General features: G+C 42.5%; 12 protein-coding genes across 12 annotated transcripts; 7 read left to right on the top strand and 5 right to left on the bottom strand.

Annotated features, from left to right (window-relative positions):
* Nucleotides 1-415: 415 nt before the first annotated feature.
* On the top strand, nt 416-1,720 carry PUMCH_003832 (uncharacterized protein; the record flags this gene model as incomplete). Its single annotated transcript, XM_063022789.1, has 1 exon — nt 416-1,720. One exon carries the CDS (start codon nt 416-418, stop codon nt 1,718-1,720), a length of 1,305 nt encoding a protein of 434 aa, XP_062878859.1.
* Nucleotides 1,721-3,661: 1,941 nt separating this feature from the next.
* PUMCH_003831 (uncharacterized protein) lies at nt 3,662-4,120 on the bottom strand (the record flags this gene model as incomplete). The annotated part of the gene is made up of 1 exon (XM_063022788.1): nt 3,662-4,120. One exon carries the CDS (start codon nt 4,118-4,120, stop codon nt 3,662-3,664), a length of 459 nt encoding a protein of 152 aa, XP_062878858.1.
* Nucleotides 4,121-4,851: 731 nt separating this feature from the next.
* Nucleotides 4,852-5,784, top strand: PUMCH_003830 (uncharacterized protein; the record flags this gene model as incomplete). The annotated part of the gene is made up of 1 exon (XM_063022787.1): nt 4,852-5,784. The coding sequence occupies one exon, from the start codon at nt 4,852-4,854 to the stop codon at nt 5,782-5,784; it is 933 nt and encodes a 310-aa protein (XP_062878857.1).
* A 141-nt stretch (nt 5,785-5,925) lies between these two features.
* PUMCH_003829 (uncharacterized protein) lies at nt 5,926-8,919 on the bottom strand (the record flags this gene model as incomplete). Its single annotated transcript, XM_063022786.1, has 1 exon — nt 5,926-8,919. The coding sequence occupies one exon, from the start codon at nt 8,917-8,919 to the stop codon at nt 5,926-5,928; it is 2,994 nt and encodes a 997-aa protein (XP_062878856.1).
* A 1,164-nt stretch (nt 8,920-10,083) lies between these two features.
* Nucleotides 10,084-11,049, top strand: PUMCH_003828 (uncharacterized protein; the record flags this gene model as incomplete). The annotated part of the gene is made up of 1 exon (XM_063022785.1): nt 10,084-11,049. The coding sequence occupies one exon, from the start codon at nt 10,084-10,086 to the stop codon at nt 11,047-11,049; it is 966 nt and encodes a 321-aa protein (XP_062878855.1).
* Nucleotides 11,050-11,123: 74 nt separating this feature from the next.
* Nucleotides 11,124-11,870, bottom strand: PUMCH_003827 (uncharacterized protein; the record flags this gene model as incomplete). The annotated part of the gene is made up of 1 exon (XM_063022784.1): nt 11,124-11,870. One exon carries the CDS (start codon nt 11,868-11,870, stop codon nt 11,124-11,126), a length of 747 nt encoding a protein of 248 aa, XP_062878854.1.
* Nucleotides 11,871-12,726: 856 nt separating this feature from the next.
* PUMCH_003826 (uncharacterized protein) lies at nt 12,727-13,362 on the bottom strand (the record flags this gene model as incomplete). Its single annotated transcript, XM_063022783.1, has 1 exon — nt 12,727-13,362. The coding sequence occupies one exon, from the start codon at nt 13,360-13,362 to the stop codon at nt 12,727-12,729; it is 636 nt and encodes a 211-aa protein (XP_062878853.1).
* An 846-nt stretch (nt 13,363-14,208) lies between these two features.
* Nucleotides 14,209-15,495, top strand: PUMCH_003825 (uncharacterized protein; the record flags this gene model as incomplete). The annotated part of the gene is made up of 1 exon (XM_063022782.1): nt 14,209-15,495. One exon carries the CDS (start codon nt 14,209-14,211, stop codon nt 15,493-15,495), a length of 1,287 nt encoding a protein of 428 aa, XP_062878852.1.
* Nucleotides 15,496-15,760: 265 nt separating this feature from the next.
* On the top strand, nt 15,761-18,550 carry PUMCH_003824 (uncharacterized protein; the record flags this gene model as incomplete). The annotated part of the gene is made up of 1 exon (XM_063022781.1): nt 15,761-18,550. The coding sequence occupies one exon, from the start codon at nt 15,761-15,763 to the stop codon at nt 18,548-18,550; it is 2,790 nt and encodes a 929-aa protein (XP_062878851.1).
* A 148-nt stretch (nt 18,551-18,698) lies between these two features.
* Nucleotides 18,699-19,595, top strand: PUMCH_003823 (uncharacterized protein; the record flags this gene model as incomplete). The annotated part of the gene is made up of 1 exon (XM_063022780.1): nt 18,699-19,595. The coding sequence occupies one exon, from the start codon at nt 18,699-18,701 to the stop codon at nt 19,593-19,595; it is 897 nt and encodes a 298-aa protein (XP_062878850.1).
* A 549-nt stretch (nt 19,596-20,144) lies between these two features.
* Nucleotides 20,145-20,291, bottom strand: PUMCH_003822 (uncharacterized protein; the record flags this gene model as incomplete). Its single annotated transcript, XM_063022779.1, has 1 exon — nt 20,145-20,291. The coding sequence occupies one exon, from the start codon at nt 20,289-20,291 to the stop codon at nt 20,145-20,147; it is 147 nt and encodes a 48-aa protein (XP_062878849.1).
* A 1,513-nt stretch (nt 20,292-21,804) lies between these two features.
* On the top strand, nt 21,805-23,571 carry PUMCH_003821 (uncharacterized protein; the record flags this gene model as incomplete). The annotated part of the gene is made up of 1 exon (XM_063022778.1): nt 21,805-23,571. One exon carries the CDS (start codon nt 21,805-21,807, stop codon nt 23,569-23,571), a length of 1,767 nt encoding a protein of 588 aa, XP_062878848.1.
* Nucleotides 23,572-23,851: the final 280 nt, after the last annotated feature.

Genomic DNA, 23,851 nt, shown 5'->3' with positions numbered 1-23,851 from the left:
AGCCATGTGCGAGGTCTTTTGCCACGTAGATGTCAATGTTGCGAGAGTATAAATTTTTGTTTTACACTCTTCGTGAGGTAGGACTCTCGAGATCACTGGAAGCAAATTGCAATAAGGCGACAATCCGTACATTCTGAGAAGCTTTTGTCAATACTAGAACATTAGAAATTTTATTTGATGAGTTTCAAAGTTTTTTATATTCCCAACTCTGGATCTACAAATTCCACACTGTTGCTTTCCCTTTTCTGGTATTGCCTTAATTGCCATCTCACATCTCCACAAGAACTGATAGACACTTCACTAATTCCCACCCACCACCCAATCTCCCCGCGAATCAATACATCCGCCGTCACCGGACAAAAGACACTTTTTCAATTCTTCAATTCAGAGGGCCAAGTCTGTCCAATTCTCCTCAATGTACAGATTTCTACCCCGGCTTCTGTACCGACATACCTTTCACCTCCGACTACCCCACAGAGGGCTCAAAGCGCCAGCAGCATCTCCCAAAGGTCTTCTAGCGGTCCCCGATATAGATGGTGCTGCCCTTCTACGCCAGGTGAAGCCTGCAGTTCCTAATGATCTGTATGTTTCTTGTACGACATTCGAGAGTCTGGGAAAGATCACCTCTGTGCTGAAAAAGTATCCCAAAGTGCAATTCCTCAATGACAACAAGTTGTACCCTAGAGATTTGCGCAAGGTTGACTCATCTTCGATCGATGTGGCACCTTCGATTATGGTCAGACAGAATAATGCTATCATAGTCAACTTGCTACATATCAAGGCCATCATTCAAAAGGACAATTTGAAAGTGTTTGACACTGTCAACTTGCAAGCTGCAAATAAGTTGGGGTTGTTCATGTACGATCTAGAGCTCAAATTGAAGACGCCTAGCTCTCTTCCATTTGAGTTTAAAGCCTTGGAGTGTATCCTCATCAGCGTTTTGAGTTATCTCGAGGCAGAATTGCAAACTCATATGTCTGCCTGTGGCAAGATTCTTGCGGAGCTCGAGGACCACATTTCGAGAGAAAACTTGCAGGAGCTTCTTATCAAACTGAAGACACTCACCAGTTTCTATCAACGTGCCACCTTGATTCGTGATGTTCTTGAGGAACTCCTCGACAATGACGAGGACCTTAACGATTTATACTTAACCAGTTCAAAAAAGTTCGATCCATCTAGTGGTAACACAGACTACTCCGACGCTGAGATGATTTTAGAAACGTACTATCGACATTGCGATGAAGTGGTGCAACAGGCTGGGTCGCTTATTAGTGACATTAAAGCAACAGAAGAAATTGTAAATATTATTTTAGACGCGAACCGGAATTCGCTTATGTTGTTTGAACTCAAGGTCACGATCTACACCTTGGGCTTCACAGTGGCCACGCTTACTCCAGCATTCTACGGAATGAATTTGAAAAACTACATCGAAGAGTCGAATCTCGGCTTCGGACTAGTTGTTGTTTTCTCCATCATTCAGGGGATAATTATCACTATTTGGAACTTCAAAAAACTTTACAGAGTGCAGAAGATGACCATGATGTCAAATGCACCTACATCCATAAAAAGCGTGATTCTTAATCGCAACTACAGACCTTATCTGTGGCGCCGGAAGTGGACCCGGGCTCTTTATGGCAATAAGAGAGAATACAATACCCCGACTAAAAATGAAAGGGATGCCATTTGGCAAATGATTAACGATGACAAAAACATGAGATAGAGGACATATATATATACTAATAGAAGCAACGGCTAAAGACTACCTGGATGCTCCGCCTAATGATGATATTGAATTAGGGTTCAATTAATTTCCATGATGCTATGCCTCACACTCAATCTTGATCTCACTTCTACATGAAGGGCACACGAAGTCTAATAATTGCTCACGCACATACTCTTTTGACAAGAAGGATTCTTAGTTCCAGTCATTGAGTCTTTTTGCAATTGATCAATCTACGCTATTCTATTAGCCGATGTATTAGCCTGGTGATACAGAGTAACTTAGCCAAGCAATACAGGGGGTATCTTCTTTCGTACAAATTAGATATATACACAAGGATTGTTGGAGAGTTTGCACGTCTTCATGTAAACGATGAAACAGGGTGCTTCAAATAAAGGCATCCCAATTTCTGAAAAGAACCTACGCAAGCATCACACAAAATTTAGGCCAAAATGTAATTACTGTAATTAATCAAATATTGATTGTAACATGATAATGCAAATTTCGGAGTATCTACACTATCAATTAATCGTGTATACCTCGGTGTCCGGCATGTCATCTTAACTTGTGCAGAATACCCTCGGTATGTTCCCTCGAGATGAAGTTGTGCAAGAGACAGGAATGGCCATCAATGATGAAAAAGCAGTCACACTCATGGTCCTGTATATTCGTGGTTTGAAAATTTCTTCAATTCTATATAAACCCTCGCATTCCCATTCAATCCACACCATCATCTCAAGTTTCCTACAACAAATCATCAATCATGGGTCGTATGCATTCTTCTGTATGTGATCATTTTTTAACACTTGTCTTCTTGACTTGGTTATAAAATAGTGAACTGGGTCGTATCGGTGCAAACGCTTTGGTCTGGGTCTTGTCAAGAGTTGGCACTTTAAATAGTGTCAGCTTAGCTCTTGACATCTGATACCAGCCATTCAAAAAGCTTTGCGATGGCTGAACGATTCCACTATTGTAGAGCCGAAGAGCGAACGGATGAGCCAGGTGATTCTGGATTTCCGTACCTGCTCCTCTCCATGGAAGTTTTTTCCTGGAAGGATGAGCAAGTCACGCGTACTTCGAGCGTTGATCATCGATGATAATAGTCCCTCATGAACCCCTTATCTGTGTTTTGCTTTTGCATGGCTCAGGAATGGATCAGAGGGCTCTTGAATGATTTGGGTGAAGCGTTGGTCAAGTACCACACTTCTACAATCAAGATCGTCTTTGCCTCGCCTCGAAAGTGTGTCGCCTGTCAAGAGTTGCACTCTTGCAATAGTTTACTAACAATATTAGGGAAAGGGTATCTCCTCCTCCGCACTTCCATACTCTAGAAACGCTCCAGCTTGGTTCAAGTTGACCTCCGGTGAGGTTGTTGAGCAAATCATCAAGTACGCCAGAAAGGGTTTGACTCCTTCTCAAATTGGTGTTCTCTTGAGAGATGCTCACGGTGTTTCCCAAGCCAAGGTTGTCACTGGTAACAAGATCTTGAGAATCTTGAAATCTAACGGTTTGGCCCCAGAGATCCCAGAGGACTTGTACTTCTTGATCAAGAAGGCTGTTGCCGTCAGAAAGCACTTGGAGAGAAACAGAAAGGACAAGGACTCTAAGTTCAGATTGATTTTGATCGAGTCTAGAATCCACAGATTGGCCAGATACTACAGAACCGTCTCTGTCTTGCCTCCTAACTGGAAGTACGAGTCTGCCACTGCCTCTGCTTTGGTCAACTAATTTTTTTGAGTGTCTAAATGTAATATATTTCTTACGCTTTAGTTTAATTTATGGGTTATGGTTATGTCTAGTAGCACAAATACAGTAGTGGTTGGCTGTTTGAGTATTCCGTAGCTTGTCTTGAAGCATCTAATTCTAGCCTTCTGCCAAACGTAGATTTCAACACCGGTTCTACAATCGCTCACTATTTCGTTGATTAATGGTACATGTAGCTTAAAGGTCATCGATATCCAACTCGTCGTCATCTTCATCGTCTTCGGAATCGTCACCGAACTCGAAGTTGACATCCTCGTCGTCGTCGGCGCCGAAAGTGTCGGTCTCGTTGATCTTGGCACTCTCTGGCAACTCACCGATGTTCTTCAAGGTTCTAGCCTCATCGGAGTTGTACTTGTGCACCACATCACATTGGTCATCTTGGAAGTCTCTCAAACAGACCAAGATGATGTCACCTTGACCCATCCAGACCTTCTTTCTCAACTTACCTCTGATGTGACCCATTCTCTTGATGCCATCGAAACAGCTGGCCTCGATTCTGCCGTTACCTAACATCTTGGTAATTTGAGCATACTCTTGGCTCTCCTCCTTGTGGATCAATTCTCTCTTTTGACCGCCGTTCACGTTCTTTCCCTTTCTTCTGTTTTTTCCTCCCTTTCCTTTTGACGATTTGCCCATTTTGAAGTAGATAAAGAATAATCCCTGTGGAATTCTCACTCAAAATTTTCGTGCTAGGGAGGCACGGGTGTGCATGATTTTTCAGCAATAGTAAAATTCAACTTTTGATGGTGCTAGATTTAAATAAAAAACAATATGGAATGAATCGGGACAGCTTATTGGCTTTGGAATTCTCTGATTTTATTTTTTTTTCTTGAGACTTGTAGTCATGGAATTCTGGCCAATTCTTTAGATGAAAGGAAACCAAAAGACAATCAGACACTATGTATTTATCATGAGCAAAAAGCTCAAGATTTTCAATTCATTCCGGAGTATTTGCAATTTTGCTTCTATATTCCTACCACTAGCCCGGAGATAACGTTCTCCGTGCCGGTTGTTAAGAATAGGCTTGTTTGCCTATAAGGTTAAATTAAAACATTTTCCCATGAGTAACAACTTTCAATTTCTTGATCTTAAATTCTGATTCTGTCTATTCTGTAGCAGAGACTACTTTGTCTCAGTCTTTATAGGGCGACTCACACTTCACAGTTACACATGTTCTAAAGAGCTGGAATCACTTGGGTTGTATGATCTTCAAAAAAAACTTATTCTAGAATATTTAATCATCGTCTTTGACTTCTTTTTCTTTTTCGAGATTTCGACGACACCCATAATTATCTTCCACACATCTCATCACACCTCAGTGTATTCACCCCACAACTTCCACTCAAACCACATCACCAAAACACACCATGGACTCATTCGAGACCAGCTCGCAGTTTCGGCAAATCCTTCGCACACTCCTTCCACAGTCGCCGGTTGTACTCAAAGCAGTCCATTTCGCTCTCCGAAATTGCAGTAGCGAGGATTATCTTTACTATTCCATTATAGACATCCTCGACGATGTGTCTGTGGAGCTCAATACAAAAACAACGATTTTTCAATTCATAGACGTCCTTATCCGTGAGTCGTTTTTCATTTCTCAACAGGTCAACTCAGCATACAACTACCCATATGTTCATAATCTCAAGACAGCACTCCCGAAAATGATGGAGAAGCTTCTTCCACAGACTAACAACGTCAACCTCCATTGCATCTACACAAATCTAAAGAATATTTCCGAGACTCTTAATGTCAACTACTCCGATCTTAATCGTCAGTATAAAGATCTCAATTCCATTCTTTCCGCTGAGGACATAGAAAACGTCGCTCTCAATATCCCATTTCCGCAGGTGAGCTTCGAAAACATCTCTTTGGAGTCGAAGGATCCAGTCATACAAGCCTGGGAAATTCTATTGCATAAAAGAAAAGAGAGTCATTACGAGAGACTCCGGCTCTTAAAGAATCTGCCTCCCAGAGACGGTGTCTTAACAGAAGATGACATGTTTGCCATTCGTAATCCTAGAACTGCAGAGCTCCATAAGAAAAACAACGATCAGTTGTTTACCAAGAAGCAAATCGTAGCTAGGATGGAAGATGAAAGAGAGTCCCAGAAAAGGTCTAGGGAGTCGCTTTGGGTCGTCAGCCGTCCTTCAGGTTCCAGCTTCGTCACAGAAGAAGAGTTTCTCAACTACTACTGGAAGCGTATAGGTGAAATAACTCCTGACCAGAAAGACGACTTCATGGCCGCACTTGATGATCTCAACACTCTTGCCAAATTGAGTTACAAAGATAATCAATTTTAATTCGATGTTTCAAGCAACTAAATACCGTGTCAATAACTTCCAAAAATTATTCACCGCGAATGTCCTGGCCCTTTACTTGGTTAAGAGTGCAATATAATAGATTTTTATGATATTGAATGCAATTATTTATGTATTGTTGACTTAGGATTCTGCAAAATCTTTGCATGCTTGTCCGAGAATTCCAAACAATTCATTTTGTCCCATACAACTGTAGTCAGCAGATGACACATTCTGTGAATTGTCATTGTTCACGGCAACGGTGAGGGTGTTGGCCACAAACTTATCTTTCTTCAAGGTGTGAGCGATGTCATAAATACCTTCATCAATTGGGTTCATACCTCCAGAATAGAAGAGATGACTCAAGTGATCAATTCCGTGTGGCAGAGGGGCTGTTGGCGAATCAACAATGGCATTGCGGAACATTGTACCTGACATTGACTCAACACGTTTGATGTTGAACAGTTGTGTCAATACATCACCACTGATATCAGAACTGTAGTAAGAAATGAGGAAGTGAATAGCTCTAATAGACAAGTTCTTTTGTTGGACAACAACCGAACCATCCACAATTGTAGCATGCAATTCCTCGCTCTCTCCAAATGCATCGTTCACATATTGAATACATTCACCCATGACATCTGCGGATCTTTTTGGGTCGTGAACCAAAGCCGTGTTTGCAACAAGACGCACCGTACAGTCACTGACAATTGTTTTCGAACCTGGCAATCTTTCAGCCTTTGCTCTAAAAACCTGTGCAACCTGTGGTGTCCACACTCCGATTTGATGGTCATCGAAAACAGAAATCCAATGCGACTTTCCGGGAAGTTTGATATAGCCACCAAACTCGGCAATAAGACCTGCTTTTCCGACGTTATTAAACAGCAACTCCATTTCATCACGGCTCATAATACTGGCGAAAAGAACAATGTTCTTTGGATTGCTAGTGAGTGTGTTCAAAATAATACCCACTCGTGAAAGACTCAAAGCAGTTTTTCCTCCTTGTCTATCAAAATTGAGGCTCGGATCATCCACATTAATGACAAAAAGACGCTTGTCGTCGGTTGTATCCATAAACTTCGAAAACACCTCTGATGTAAAGGGCTTCGTCGTCACGGAGCTCTTCTCTTGATTGAAAATCCATGCTTCATTGATGGATTCAATGCAACTCTTAACCCATGAAATGGAATTGTGAGTCTCGACGACTTCAAAACATTTTTTCCAGCGTTCCTCCTTCTCTCCTTGTTCCATGTTCATTGCACGTTCGATTTTGTCTCCAAATGTGCGCGTATCCCATGGATTGACTAATAAGGCGCCCTTTCCTTCACAGTCAAGGAGATGAGAAGAGCCTGTGAACTCGGAAATGATTAATGGCGCCTTTTTCTCGTGTGATGCGACGATAAATTCGTGGCAAGTCACATTTAAACCTTCTCTCATAGATGACACAATGAATGTGTCTGCTTCTGTGAGCAAAGCTATGTATTGGTCAAAATCAATATCGTGGCGTAAAACAACGACCGGCTGAGCTGTGTAGATATTTGTGGGCAACGAGTTGATTCTAGAGATTATCTCCATGACCTCGGTCTCGTAATCATCATCATCTTGCAGTCCGATGAAGATCTGTATCATGACCGTGTTTTCAACTTTCGAGGGATTCTTATGAAGGTAATTCTCGTAGGCAAGTAATTTTTGCTTCACTCCCCTTAATTTGTCCAACTTATCACGAGAGACAAGAAGCGTCTGGTTGCGCCAGCGCTCCCGAATCATTTTCTGCCATTCTTGAACCTCATGAGAGTCGACAATTTTTTGTAAAGAAGGAACATCAATGCCGACAGGTATAGTATTGACTTTGGTGTATTTTCCATTGAAAACTATACCGAAATCGTTAAAGTCTGCTAGCAAGAGTCGACTGCTTGTTTGCAAGAAGTGGCGAACATACTCTTCAGTCTGGAATGTGACGCAATCAGCTCCGAGCACACCCTTGAGTAGACTCTCTCTTTGAGCAAGACAACGGAACACTTCAGAGGAAGGAAACGAGACATGCAAAAAGAAACCAATCTGAGCCTCGGGTAACTGCTCTCTCACCATGGAAGGAACCAAAAACAAGTGATAATCATGAATCCAAATCATATTTTGAGGGTCTTTAGGAGACTTATGGTTGTTTTCACGTTTGTATGCCTCCACGATTTTGTCTGCCACCATTTGGTTGACCTTCTTGTAATAGTTGTACAGATGCTCCTCAAAAGCTTTAGATTTGGGGTCATCAGGGATTTGGTAATGAAGTGTAGGCCAGAGAATCTGCTTGCAGAAAGAATTGTAGTGACCTTGAAACGTTTCATCGTCAATGAACACAGCGTCACATGAATACTCGTCTTTTAACTTCTCAGATATATCATCCAAAACATTCGTTGGGACAGCATCACATGGCAGTGACATTGCACCAACCCATCTACTGTTATGAATTGAGCCACATTCGGATGCCAAATCAACAGCATTTACCAACGAACCGTTGCCTTTTTCTGCTCTTTCAATTTGCCAAGGAGCATGGCTAAAGACATTGTCACGATTCAAGATTGACAGCTCGAGGTTTGATCTAGAAAAACCGCCATAAGGAGCCAACTTCTCAGCATCTTCACCCTCGTCGTAGTCCATTATTCCCGAGCCGACATCAAATGGCTCCCGAATTAAGGAAGACGATCTGGCTTTCGTGGAAGAGGGCTCGGAATAATCATCATCATCGAAAAACACGGCTGAAGTGCTACCGCGCTTCTCCAAGCTAAAGTTCAGAAACTGACGAGAAAGACCACTTCTGCCCTTAAATTCGCTGGCAGAGCGCAGCAAAGGGCTTCTATGGGCAGTGGGATTGGCATTGATGAAAGAAGATGTTCGACTAATTTTCATTCCCGGAAGTCCGTCAACGGACTTCTTCTTGGGCTCCACAACCAGGGCAGGGAGACCCGCATTGCTAAACTTAGAGCGGGGCTGAATGAGCTGCGGTCCAAGTTTATCATTGACCGTGTCACCTAATGCGCGAGCCAAGTCGGGAAGTTTTCGAGACTTGTCAAAGAACTCCTCCGCAGAACTCATCTCTGGCTCACGTTTGGAAGCCATAGGCGAGTTGGCAGCAGGTGTATGCATGGCTGTATTAATGTTACTGAGTGAAGGAAGAATTGCACTGGTTATTCCGGAAGGATGTGCCTTCGGACCCAAGCTGGAAGAGTCCTTTCTCAGGCCATTGAATTCAGTTTCATCTAAGATCTCATGAGCATCGTTCACTTCAAACTTGACCGTATATGGCAAGAATCTGATGGAGGTTAGTATTTGAAAAGTATGAATTAAAAGTTGGCTCAAGTTCAAAAAGGTGGCAGCTCGTAAACTTCAACGAGAGAAGAATTGTGGAACGAGGGTTTCAGATCAGGTGAGATAATTGATGATCTAAGCCAAAGGGAGGCAACAAGTAATCACAATGGTTATAGGTACGTACAGAGAGCCGACGATAATAGTCATTTTGGTGTTTGTCACTAAAGAGGATCAGGCAATTGGAAAGTACAGGGTATTTATAATTGAGTTTTGGTTCCAGTAGCAATGTGTATATACAGTGCACATGGGTGAGATAAGGCAACAATATGATCTCCTGCCAAGGTCTAGAATTATTTTTTAAGGGGTGGAATTTTTCGAGTACAATATCCTCGCAGATAAATCGATGCCTTTTTATTGTGAAATTGTCTGTAGAAGCCTATTCTTGAAAATACACGTAGGTGGCCTGACTGCCAGCAATGGTTAATTAGACAGGGTCGCAAAATTAGGTTTGAGCAAGAGAGTAATGAGTGTTTTTGCCATGAGACAGCAGAATCGAAGTAAATATGTGTGGGAATACGGAGAGGATATTCTCAATTCGTACATTTTCCAGATATTGTAAATCAAAATAGACAATGCTATGTTTGACTTTTGACGAAATCGACAATCAATCTTATTTGAGAAGAGATTCTAGGCAGGGAAAACTGAGATGTACTTAAGGTTGAATTTTTAGATGTTTTAACTGTTTTTCTGTTTCAAAATTCTGTGTTTCTTTGTTCACTCCATTTTTTCTTAGCTTAATCAATTTGACATTTTTCAATAGTAACACTGAGATTTTGTAAATTCAACTCCATTGTCGAGATTCTTTCGAAAAGTTATTCCGCAAAATACAATTATTATTTTAAAACGCACCTTTAATTTATCGCCTTCTGTTTCCTAGACATACTATAGTATATATTTACTCACTCAAGCCTTCTCCAGGTCTCTGATCCGCCTACAACCAGTATGGTCATCTGTGATAGTCATTGTCACATATCATGCCAACCCAAAAATGAGGATGCTCAAAAGCTCATGAATTCCCTTGAAGGAATGGCTTTACAAAAGTATAACATAATGTCGACAAATCCCTGGGATTTGGACTTTCTACTATCTCTAAAGGGCATGGACCACCAAAACCTAGTCATTCCATACCTCGGAATACATCCTTGGTACTCACATTTATTTTCATTCACTACAATTACTAAAAAGGAACATTACACTGCTGTTTTGAGTGAACTCACACCCGAATTGTTGGAGGTATTGCCAGAGCCAGTGCTTGTCGATAAGCACCTTCAGAAAATCGAAAAATTCGCTTCGAGCTTAAAAGAATCGGGCCAATTGTTAGGAATTGGAGAAATTGGCTTAGATAAATTGTTCAGGGTACCCAATTCTGGCTATTTTGGATCCAACTATCGACAAGAGCCAAAACTCACGAAAAGCAAGGTACGCATAGAGCACCAAATGGCAATTTTCAAGGTTCAACTCGAATTAGCAGAACGCATTCGTGTACCTGTATCTTTACATTGCGTGAAAGCACATGGTCCGCTTTATGATGTAATCAGAGATCACTCCAAACAGTGCCCTCACCTTATTTTACACTCGTACTCTGGCTCTTTAGATCAGGCACAACGATGGATCAAGGATTTCAAGAAGCAAAACAGGAAGTTATCTTTCTCGTTTTCAAAGTTTGTTAATGGTAAACCGGAGAAGTTAGGCGATTTCAAAGCATTATTAGACGCCCTAGACGAACTGCAAATACTTGTGGAAACTGACTACCCCCTCGATGAATACATACTCAATGGCAAGCAGGATGAATATTCAATGGCAATGGAATCTATTCAAACGACCATTGGCGAATTTAAGGGCTGGTCCCCTGAATTCAGCCGCCATGTGTTAAATATGAACTCTGAGAACATCTATACCGCACATTGATAATTTGCAGATAAGCAATACACGAGTGTTTCATTCAAACATTTATCATATTTTAGTCATTATGTACTGATCATTTACAATCTGGATCTGATAATGTCGATGAACTCCGGCTTCAAAGAAGCACCACCGACCAAGAAACCGTCGACATCAGCCTTGTCTCTGAACTCAGGGGCGTTCTTGCCGTTGACGGAACCACCGTACAAGATTCTAACCTTCTCAGCTTGCTCGGCACCAATAGTCTTGGTCAAGTGAGCTCTGATGTCCTTGTGGGTGTCTTGAGCATCCTCTGGGGTGGCAGCCAAACCGGTACCAATAGCCCAGACTGGCTCGTAGGCAACAACAATGTTGGTCCAGTCGGAGACAATCTTGGAGACGGCGTCCAATTGTCTGGCACAGACCTCAATGGTGACACCGGCCTTTCTCTCCTCCAAGGTCTCACCGATACACAAGATAACCTTGATGCCAGAGTCCAAAGCGAACTTGGTCTTGTCAGCGACGAACTCGTCAGACTCCTTGATGATGGTTCTTCTCTCGGAGTGACCAGTCAAGGTCCAGGTAGCACCCAAGTCCTTCAATTGTTGTGGAGAGATCTCACCAGTGTAAGCACCGGAGGCCTTGTCGAAGACGTTTTGAGCAGAAACCTCAACGGTCTTTTGAGTGTTCTCAGAAACAACAAGAGGAATGTATGGAGCTGGTGGAGCAATAACAACCTCAACGTTGGCTGGGAGATCAGCCTTATTCAAGGTGTCAACGATTTGGGTAAGAGACTCCTTGGAGCCGTTCATCTTGAAGTTACCACCGACGAAGAAAGTACGAGCCATTTTGTATTAAGTGTGTAGATTGAGTAAGGTGAAAAATCACTTGGCGTCCAGAAGTATGGGGGAAATAGGCAGGCTTTATATGCTCCCAGATCGCATTTTTATATGTATGCACTAAGAGAGTGTGGGCCTGAATGGCCCGAGCCATGTGTTGTGTGGGGCCACAGGTGGCTTTTCGGAAAAAGGCATTCAAAATAAACTCTCGACAGATTGTGCACAGGAATATTGGGGTGATATTTGATTGACTATGGCACTGGTTTTTCCATTGAGTTTTGGTGTAAATTCTGGAGGGCTTGGTTTTGCACCCAACAACCTACCTTAAGTCCCGGCCCAATTAGGAACCGCAGTTGGTCCAACGTAGCCAACGTAGTTATTGCAGGACTTGATGATAAAAGATAAAATGCGAAGTATTAATTGATTTCAGTCTGTTGTGTTTATTCGTGGATGTATTATTTTGTGGTTTGCGACAAATTATTTCGATTCCATTCTACCGGTTGGTTACGTATCTTATGCGCTTAACCGGCCAAGCGGCACAAGTCGGAAACGATTAGTGTTCTAATCATTCTCTCGCAAGCAACCATTGCGTTTGATAGCTTCACCACTATAAAATTCGTGTAGTCGTAGCTTTACCATTATTAAATCCGTATAGTCATGAATTTAAACAGTACAAGAATTACAGTCCTATATTGACCTCACAAGGATGTTGGCATGTTCACATGAATTGTAGATTGTCTAGATATGACACAATTAAGTTTCTATTCAGATCGGCGCTTTGATTAGCGAGAATAGTCCCAAGGTAGTACCATTTGTCATTCAGCATCTCCTCACAGTAAATTTTCAGTAGTTTCGCGTCGTAGACTCAGCTGTTACCAGTAGTTAGCACCGAAAAATCATCAACGCTGGAGAGACTGGGCGACTGATGGCATTCCAAGTACTTGTTCATTGACTGAAGATACACCTGCTTCAACTCTCTATCCTTCTTCCTGTTCTCCTTGATCGCTTCCTTCTGCGCGCGCAATATGCTATCGATATCCAAGTCCTCTGGATTGACTTTCGTTTTGCTATTAAATTTCACCTCTTGGCGGAACTCCTTGTCCACCTCTTCCTCTACGTCCAGCTCCGGAAGATCATCCCATTTCCTCAATGGTGTTTTGAGGAGATATCTACCATCTGTGTTGCGCTTCATGACCAAGTATTGACAATGGGGAATGTTTCTAAGTGATTCGAACTCCTCATAACTCCATCGGAACCATTTCATCAAGAACACACGCGCCCATATCCCGTGGGTCACCAACACAAGTACATTAGGAAAATCTTCGTGCTCAAACTTCCGGTACAAAGATTCGTTGAAAGAAGTAACACGATCGTACACATCTGCGGCACTCTCGCCATGTGGAATTCTGTAGAAAAAGTGGCCGTAATGTGCTCTCTGTTCCCAGATCTTAGCGGTCTCTTCTGGCGCACTTTGGAAGTTACCGAAATCCTGCTCGCGCATACGGGCTTCTTCACTTACCTTGTATTCGACTCCCGGGAGATCCTTAATTCCATCGATGATATCGACACATGTCTGTCTAGCCCGTTGATAAGGGGATGTGTAGAAGTAGACTGACCTGGGCTTGACATGACCATCGTCTTCCAGATCACTTCCTAGATTACTGAGGAAATCTTTAAGCACATCACCGGCCTGCTTAGCTTGGCTGTGGCCCTGCGGCGTGAGACAGACTTTATGATTTGGAGTATGGCGATTGACGTTCTTATCACAGTTTCCCTCAGACTCGCCGTGGCGAACTAATAGAATATACTAGGAGCGTTAGCAATGTGTGCAATGAAATGCCCGATATGAGCGATAGGCGTATACGTACTTTAGGCTTTCCCATGATGTAGTTGTTTCTAGAAGGTTAGATTTGATTATCAATACTCCTGCAGAGTCTACCGGCCTAAGTCCGAAGTTCCATACGCTTAGACATCCATAGAGATAATACAAGATTGATTGTGAACATGGAACTAAAAAATCAATCAAAAGAATGTGTTTATTTTTGGCATATAGCCCTTCTATTTTGTGGAATTAGTAATTGCTGAGTCTCCATTGGGTCCACACCACACCCTCGAATTTCACACACGACTCAGAACTATGCAAGAACTTACTAGACCGAAAAGTGAAGTGTGATTGACTAATAGTTTACTGAAGGCTGCAGCCACTCTGGAATTGTCCGATCCAAACAACTTTAAGCTCTTTTATAATTTTCTTCTTCGTTATTCATCCGATTTTTTAATTGTCGTAGCAGCCGTATCTCATCCATACTCGTTCACATCTAATCATTAACAATCAAGTACATACACAATGGACGAGATCTTGGCCAAAGCATCTAACCAAGCAATCACTTTCGCCATTAGATCGGGCTTTTCGATCGCGTCAGGCTATGCTATCAGGACAATGACGAAGATGATGGATAGTATTCCTGCGACAGAAAAGACACGCTTGGTGAACAAGAAGAACTCGCTACAGAGAAGAATTGACTCTTTGAACTCATGTCTAGATCTTCTCGAGCTCGCTGCTGCGCGTGGAAACTCTGCCCTCGAAGTTACAATGGAGTTGGTGGAGGATTTGAGACATCATCTAACTCTCTTCGATCAAGGAATTGCCGCATTGGAGGAGGACCTTGCCCTGCTGAAACAGAGCAATTCGGTCGCGGTGATGGAGAGCCAAATGGACACATTATCCTCTGTGATTAATGAGGCGATTCCGTTGATAAATCTCTCTCTTACAACCTGTGGAGTTAATTTTGCTAACATAATGCAGCCTAGGATGTCTCCAAGCCGGCTTCTACAAGCTGCCAACAGAATCAATGCATCCAACATTGCTTTCATGCGTGGAAATGGCTCTAAAGAAATTCAAGTTGGACCAGAGTTTCCTCTTAGTTTTTACTCTGTATTCTATAACCCAAGTAGACTCAAGTATATTGAAGAAGAGTCAGAGACATTGTCAAAGGGACCGGCTTCGGAGCTTTCTACAAAGGCAATATCTTGGAAGGAGGAGTTTCCTCTTGCTACGGTCAAGATAATAAGACAAGCAAATGCCGAGTTTCAGTACGTTATATCGATCGAAGAAAGTTTCGATGACGGAAGATATCATGAAGATGATGAGACTCCCAGATCACGCCTCCTTCCAGTGCTTGATATCCAGAAACAATACTTCAGTGCGAGTGGCGAACTACTTCGTCTAGAGGGTGATGGATTGCCTGTATTAGTGCTCAAAGTATTAAAAGACGGAGTACCTGAATATCTTGCTCTCGGAGAAACACTTGAAGATGAATGCTGCTCAGACAGCGAAGACCTGGACTCCAGCTCTCACAAACAAAAGGACCCAGATGCCACTTCCCAGAAGCTACTGCTATTAGAATACTTGATTCGGTTGTGCGCACTACAGGGGACACAACAGTGCTCAATCTTAGAAATAGATGACGAAACTCTATTTCTTTATCTTCAAGATGAGGTCGACAAGGCGGTTCTACCTCAAAGCCGAGAGTCTAGGGAAAGCGCGGCATCAAAAAGCTTAAAAACAAATCAAATGTTGAAAAATGACTCAAATATCAATCGTCTATCCAAATTGACTTTGGAAGATGCCTAGTTAATGAGAGGAGAAATATGATCTCCATCCGTAATGAAAGATAATTCAGCACCAATGGTTTCATCAAATTTGCAAGATAATTATTATCAAGAATCAAATTTCCGATAGATTGTTTACAGAACCTTGAAGGACCGCATTTATCTTCGCCTCCGACTGGACATCTCATATAGTATCTTTCCAATACATACGGGCAGAGGCCTGCCATAATGATCTGGAATTAATAGAATAAAAATAAACTAAGAGCTGGGAAATTTCTAATAAAAAAATGATTATCAACTTCAATTGGGTTTTCTATCACCCAATTGCACTTCTAATACTCCCTCTCTCTCGTATTCCTTCTTATCGGCAACCACAGTACCCACTTCCAACCATTGTTAGAGCTCCTAAATCACTCAATTCAATGTCTACAGATGCAAAGGAGCCGACAAGGCAAGACATATTACATTTTGAGCCCACTCAAATCGATTCTTTGGATGCTAGAGCAATTCAATACAGATACAGTATAGTCAAATTGAGTCTGTTCATTCAAGCGTTAGATCGCGTGATCAAAGAATACAGCACCCCAGACAACCAAGGAAAGCATGTACTTTTAGTCCATTACATATCCTTTTGTGTGGCAAACCTTTTTTCCATCAACGAGAATGGGTTTGCTCCTAAAATAGGTGCTTTAGAGACGTACAAGATCCCCAAAGCCTCGGCTGTTCCGATCTCGGCCGTGGTAACCCATGTTCCGTACGACGGGAAAGACTATACTGTGAAGGCACTTACAGAACTTCCGCCGGCCGGAAAATCTGTGCTGTGTCTCAAGGCTTTGCGAGCTATGTGTGTAAACTGTCTTGACGGATATCAGAAACGCTACACCAATGCTAGCCGGGAAATTGATAATGCCCCATATTTTAAAGACTTAGATCATATCTTTGAAAATCAATTGTTTTCCTCTGCATGCGAAATGGATCTTTCTCTCAAATCGGAGTTCCTTTCGATACCCCCTTTGGCCTTGAGCGTTGATCTGTCGCGCTTGGAAGATGGTGACTACGCAGAGGCATGCTTGATTGACATGGATGTGAATGCATTGTTCTCCCTTGTGTACAATTTTTCTGCGATCCTAGCTGAACTCGGCTCACCTATAGAAGAGATGAGGGCGGTCAAACTATCCACAAAGACGTCACAGCAATCAATTTTCAAAAATCTTCCTCAAAAGTCTTACTCGTTGCATAAACTCCTTTTCTGGGCCATTCGTCTTAATGATTTGTACCTCATTTCGCGGAAGTTTGTTCGCCAAATCTATCAGTCGAACCTCGAGCATCTTAGTGACAAAAAATTTCTAGCATATATCCCCAATGGCCAAATATTTCAGAATCAATTGACTGATTTGCATGAATTTGGATTCACAGCAAAGAAGAATGGTGTACTCGTTGCCACGATCACGCGCTTTGTGAGAACCAACTCCAAACACGAGGTTAGCTCCAAGAGCTGTCTGGATTTCATAGGGTTCATTCATCAATTCTTAGTGTACCTTGGAGCATTCTATGAGAAACTTAACACCTTTGGACAATCTTGGTTATTTGGTGAACTTGCATTTAGATCAGAGCACAACTTGTTCATTGATCATCTTTCAAAGACTCTTGCAGCGCTTAAGCGTACATCGAAAACCCAATTGGAACTTAAACGTCAAAAACAAATGGAAACAAAAGAGAAGGAAAAAGAAGATTTGATGGTGACGCGGCGCAAATTACCAGTTGCTGCCGCTAAAGTTAAGACAACAGTCGCACCAACAAACCGAATAACATCTCCCTCAAGCTCGGATACTAAGAGCGAAGAAACTCAATCAAGATCTCCTGCTTCGTCGCTATCATCAGCAATGTCATCAAGTGATGATTTACCCTCAATAAGACGGAATTCGTCATTAAAGGAACGCAATCCGCCAACTGAACGACTCAAAAAACCTTTAACTCTTCATCGAGTTTCCTCAACAAGCTCTTTGCCTCCTGAGAAACCGAAGTCTTCTGTTTCACCCGAGCGTGCGAACTCAATTGTCGGAAACAGAGCTCGCTCTTCGTCACAACCTCTCTCATTTGGTGCCGCAAACCAGGCTCTAAGAGGTGATGACGGCAACAGAAAGGATAAGCCAGATCAAACTATCGCAAATTTGCGGAATAGAACATTTCGAGCTAGCCCATTGGTTGTTCAACAATCAGAGAACCCGGCCAAAGTAAAGCTCAGCGCCAGCCAAAAATTTCAACAACATTTGCAAGAAGCCACCAAGTCTGGTGCTTTGTTTGGAAAAGAGAAAGAGTCTCTTACAAGTGTTGTGTTCGATCCTAACAACCCCTCTGCCACGAACATCAAGCGTTCGTCAAAGCTCTACTCTAAGATGCCACTTGAGATACCGAATGTGAAGAAACAAAACGAGCAAAAAAAGCAGGTCACAGTTAGCTCCACATCACTTTCATCTTCTGCAGCGGCTACAGCCTCCAAGTCCAGAGTAGATGAGACAAATGGAAAAGCTTCGAATGCCGGCTCTCGACTAGTGCCCAGAACGGAGGTCGATATGGAAGGGGAACATGCTGCTTCTATGACTACACAAGACAACCCTGAGTCTTCTCCACAGACAACACCCGCCGCGCCACCTGTTGCGATTACAAGGGCACAAATTACTAGAGCTAACACGAAACGAAATAGTGTTGCTATTAAATTGAAGTCACAAGAAGACTTGAGCTCTTCGAACCAGGAATCAAACATGTCAAGTCTCTCAACGCTTTCTATAGCTACAGAGACTCTGTCAATGAAGAAGGTTCGCTTCAGTGGAGTGCCAGAGTGGACCCCGTCCGAAGACGCCCCCACTTCACACTCGAAGCGGATCTTAAGAAATTTTGCATCTTTTCAATTTTCCTCATTAGCTCACACGGCCTTTAAGCAAAAGGATCAATTGTTCAAGAAGGAGGAGAGCATTTCATTCCGCAAGCAGCTCAATCCAAGTGAGTCAGCAGCGAACAAAACACTCTCAGCATCTTACTCACTGGGATTTTCCAGCTTTAGAAGTAAAATCAAATAACCGTAGTGGCTGCAAAAGAGTACTCAGGTCTCCTGGTACTGCAGATACTCCACACTTCAGTTTAGATTTAAGTGGACATACATACAGGCATGCATAATGCAAGCCCAGTGCTCATCTAATTTTTCATCTCATCTCATCATCATAGACCATGGCTGCAGTGGCTCAAAGAAACGGCATGGAGAACGAGATCTCGGAAAACCTGTACAAGGTCAGAGTCCCTCCAAAAAGCACCAACCCTGTCAACGAGGAGGGTCTTTCAGAATGTTTTCGGGTTGCCAGAACATCGATGTATGTTTCCATAGCACCTTGTCATATCGCCAATCCAATCAATGGTATCAAAGAACAACACTTGGATCCATTGGTGATGAAGTATTTCGCTAAAGCTAGAGGTGTGGTCTTGGGATACTCCAACATTGTGATCAATTCCGGTGAGTCTGAGACAAACGAGGAAAACCAAATAGTAGCTCCTGTCTCTGATCTGTCTCCATTTGCATTCATGTGGATTACTGTTGATTTACTTCTCTGGACACCACAAATCGGCGATACCCTTAAGGGGTTTATCTACATGCTGACAGCCACTCATCTTGGTTTGTTGGTCCATGACACATTCAACGCACATATCCGGTTCAGATATATTCCACAGGACTGGGAGTTTGTTCCTAATCAGGCAGACGAGTTCACTGACTCAAACACTGAGCCACTGGAATCAGGCAGAAGTAATTTCAGATCATACGGCCACTGGGTCGACCACAATGGCCTCAAAGTGGAGGGCAAGATCCCTTTCACTATCAGAAGCATTCACACATCGGGTAAAATGATTTCGCTTGAGGGTACATTGGTTTCACCTGAAAGGGAGCTTGATGCCCAACCAGTTCACGAGAACAACGAAAAGAGCGAATCAGCTCCATACAGCGCCGCTGTCGCAAGTGGCTCTCACATAAAGTTCGACTCTGAACCTGTTGCTGAGACTCCAGAGCCTGCTAAGTCCCAGGAGGATGGCATGCCTGGATATGTCAACACTTCAGACTCATCAGACTCGGAGTAAGTTGCCGAGAAATTGTAGACTAGAGAGGGATCGAGCAAGATTTATATAGATTCCCATTATTAATTGAAATACGCATGAAACACTATTAAGTATAAATGTCGAGTCCTCAAACTACTCTGAGGTCACTTGGAAAATACTCTATTCTAAACTGCATCCGATATACATTGTATCAGAGTGCCGCATACAGAAGCTATATATGTGGTTTCACACAGATTAATCATTTGGTACATCTTTATTGTCTTTTGTTGATTTGCGTGTGTGACACTAGGTATTTAGTAGACGACCAGAGAAGGGCTATCCAGAGCATGATTTATCAGGAGACAATAAATTTTGAATTTTCTTAATTGCTCCAACAATTCTGAGAAATCGAAGCAGATCGTCTCCGTCTGTAGTAGAATCATTTGGATTCGTCGTCTATGACAACTCCAGTGGAAGATCCTCAAAGTCCTCTTCGTCAGTCACCTCAATTAGTCTGTAGTTAGTGAATGTAATTTTTATCAGTTTGCACTCGAAACATGCCCGAAAATGCCAGGCTTCGCTTGTTAAGCTCTAGGATACATACTGTGCAACACCAGCTTTCTCTCTCATCAATTCTACAGCCCCAGCGTAAAGCATCTTGCTCTCAGCATCGCAAGTAGGCGGTCTCCAGTAAAGTAGCACAAAGGGAGACTTAATTCTACCGTCATCAAGCTTCATAGGATACGAGAGTAGAATAAACCTGGCACTGTTGTCTGGAACTTCCTCTGCCAATTCCTCCAAAGAACTTATGATTTCCGAATCCTTATTGATTGCATGATTATGCTTGTCAATTGCATCTAAAATTAGTAATAAATTCGTGAATTGAGTCCACTTGATTCTTCAGAGACAAGTATACCCGGTGAGAAGAACGAATAAGATCCGAGAATTCTACGTACAAATTATCGCTTGCATAGAGGTAGCTCTTGCACTAGAAAAACGGAATTTTTTGAGCTCACTTAGGGTCTCCGAAGAGAACGAATATAGAGAAGGAGCCATGGCAGATAAGGAACTGTAGTAGATAAGTGAGAATATTCAGCACTGTGTTGATGGGTAGGTTTAACAAATACAAGGAGAACTAGAGTTGGTGAAATGAATTGAATTTTATTGAAAAATCGATTTTTCAATTGATTACCGAAATATCAAGCGTTTAGTTTTTCGAATGCTAATTTGGTTTGTTCCACATGGAAGGATATTTGAGCTAGAAGAACAAGTTACCGCGAGACAAGAACTTTGCGAAGCATAAGAAAGGCTTCTCTACTTAAAATCTTTTGTGACTTTATTTTTTGCTTCATTTCTCTAGCGAGACATGGCAGTTGGTTCTATTTAGCGTCCTCCCTCCTTGCTGCCAATTATCAGAAAGAGGGTCATTTAGAATAAAAAACTAGTGAATTTGTTGAACAGACAGCTTGTAGTCATAATGCATTGTTTGTTATCCAAGACTTCTCTTTGGCTATTCGAATCTCTCGCATAGGCAGAATGAACTTCTCCCTTGGGCAAAATCGCAACTCATCAATAATTGAGCAGGTGAAAATCGTTCCGTTCTAAATCGTCTTTGATAAAACGAGCTTCCGAAGTTTTTATGGTCTATTGTTGGGGTATATCATTTGAATTGACAAAATCTTGTCTCTACTGAACCATCGCTGGAACAGCTTGAAAAAATATTAACAGTGGCCCTCTACCCTCCATGAAAATATCTAAAATTTTCATTTCTTTGTAAAGCGCAAATTTGCATCATCTATTCTATTTTATCAATAGTATCTATTGCTAGCTTGAAAGAACTTATGAAACAGGGCACGGAACAGGAATCAGCAAAAGAGCAACAACGCAGATAATGCAGCGATAGCAAAATTAAACGGGACCCCATATTTCGACTTGAAATAATAACATAGAGCAACCAGCATTGCAACCCACAACGTCGCTTTAGCCGCACTACGCTCACTGCACCTATATCCCTATTGGGAACATTTGTAAACATAACGTTTCTCTAAGACTCTCCAGACAAACATCTCTACTCTCATCATAGCCAACAACATTGGCAGACATGGTCCGAGTTCAAATGATTGAGTTCTTAAAAAGTATGTTTTCTCTTGTGGTTTCCAAAAGCCACGGAAGTCGTTTCATTTAGATATGCCTTTTGTGAACGAATCAACTGTCGAATACATACCTGTTTCAGTTCGGCAAAGGGGGGTGAATGCCCCTCGCAAGAATACACTTTCTAGCATTGATCGTTCAGCTCCATCTTTGTCTAGCACAATCAAGTTTCACGTTCTCCCAACCTAGTTCTTATTCTGTATCTGTACTAACAATAGACCGTATCTACCTTGGTGCTTACGATACAATCCCAGAAGACACCGCAGACTTTGTTTTTTTCACCGTCGAAGACGCGCTTCCTTACAATGCCTTCCACCTTGATTTTGGTCCATTGCATATTGGTAGTCTCTACCGTTTTGCCGTCGTGCTTCACAACATCTTGAACGAAGACGCCAACCAGGGAAAAGCCGTGGTGTTCTACAGCTCCACAGGACCCAAAGAGAGAGCCAATGCCGCCTGTCTTCTCGCTTGCTACATGGTGTTGGTGCAGCTGTGGGCGCCTCACCAGGTCTTGCAACCTATTTCTCAAGTTGATGTTCCATTCCAGCCATTCCGTGATGCTGGGTACTCAACTGCAGACTTTGAGATTACTATTCAAGATGTTGTTTATGCCATGTGGAGAGCCAAGGAGCGTGGCATGATTGACTTGACCACATTCAATTTAGAGGAGTACGAACAATACGAGAGAGTAAACCAAGGTGACCTCAACATCATCTCCAAGGACTTCATTGCCTTTGCTTCTCCGCAACAGAGTACCCGTAGACCCGGCCACCTTAACGAGCCTTTCAAGAAGGTACTCAACTTCTTCATGGCTAATGATGTTCAATTAGTCGTTCGCCTCAACTCCCACCTTTACGATGCCTCCGAATTCACAAAACGCAGCATTGATCATATAGACATGATTTTCGAAGACGGAACCTGTCCTACCTTAGAATACGTACAGAAATTCATTGGTGCTGCTGAATGCATCATCAACAAGGGTGGCAAGATCGCCGTGCACTGTAAAGCCGGCTTGGGTCGTACCGGGTGTCTCATTGGTGCACACTTAATCTACACACATGGTTTTACTGCCAACGAATGCATAGCATATATGAGAATGATCAGGCCTGGTATGGTTGTTGGTCCCCAACAACATTGGCTCTACTTGCATCAAAATGACTTCCGTGACTGGAGACACACAATGTGTCTTGACAACAAACCAGATATGTTCATCGGTGGCTTATTCCCCTTGGTTTCTTACGAGGACTTCAAGGCTCGTATGAAACAGGAGGCAAAGCAAAGAAGACTTCAGCAACAGCAGCTGCAGCTCCAGCCTCAACTAAATTCATCATATGCTAGCCATTATGATACATCATTCGCTACACCAATCAGGCGGAGAAAAATTTCAGGCGCTCTCGCCTCCAAGATCCAGAATGTTGTTCCTCAAGAATCCCCTGGTCAACCAAGAAAGTACAAGGAATCAGACAGCCTGGTATTGCATGACATTTTAAATAATTCAGACGAAGAAGGCGCGAATAGCAAAGCCGATTACATGAATGAGGGAAACGACTCAATCATTGAACACGAAATCAATACATCTCAGGGACGAATCAGCCACAGCCTGCCTAAGAGAGACACCAGCGACTGGAAGGTCTTACGTTCACTTTCAACCAATAGCACAAACCTGCCTGTGTCCATCACCAAAACCACTACCACCACCACCCGTACGGTGAGCACCACTTTGACATCATCTCCTTCTTCACCCGATCAAAACCGATTGCCAAGGTCACGATCTGGCAACCGGATCAGCTCCGGTCATTTTAACGGCAAGAACGCCGTTCGTATTCACTCGGGCACACGTAGAAAGGTAAGTGGTAAGAAATACTGATTGGGATTCTTTATTGTATTAAATATTATTTTGGAAAGATTGTGCTTGTAGAATAGATTATGGGAAGCCTAGAATTTCTTCTAGGTTCACACTGTCCTTCAAGGCAAGAGGCCTAGTACTTGCCTCATGGAAATAGCTTTTTCTATCAAGTTTCTTTACGCTTCTCTTTTACCAAACCGAAATTCTTATTGTTCCTGCTCCACGTACTCTGGCTTTGTAATGTGGAAATCCGCGTCGTCAATATACTTAAACCCCAAAATGTCATAGTCGTTGAAGACAA

The sequence above is a fragment of the Australozyma saopauloensis genome, chromosome 4, assembly GCF_035610405.1.
Source record: "Australozyma saopauloensis chromosome 4, complete sequence".
NCBI classification, from domain to species: Eukaryota; Fungi; Ascomycota; class Pichiomycetes; order Serinales; family Metschnikowiaceae; genus Australozyma; species Australozyma saopauloensis.
The sequence above is the reverse complement of the archived record's forward strand: the minus strand, read 5'-3'. Positions and strand labels throughout refer to the sequence as shown.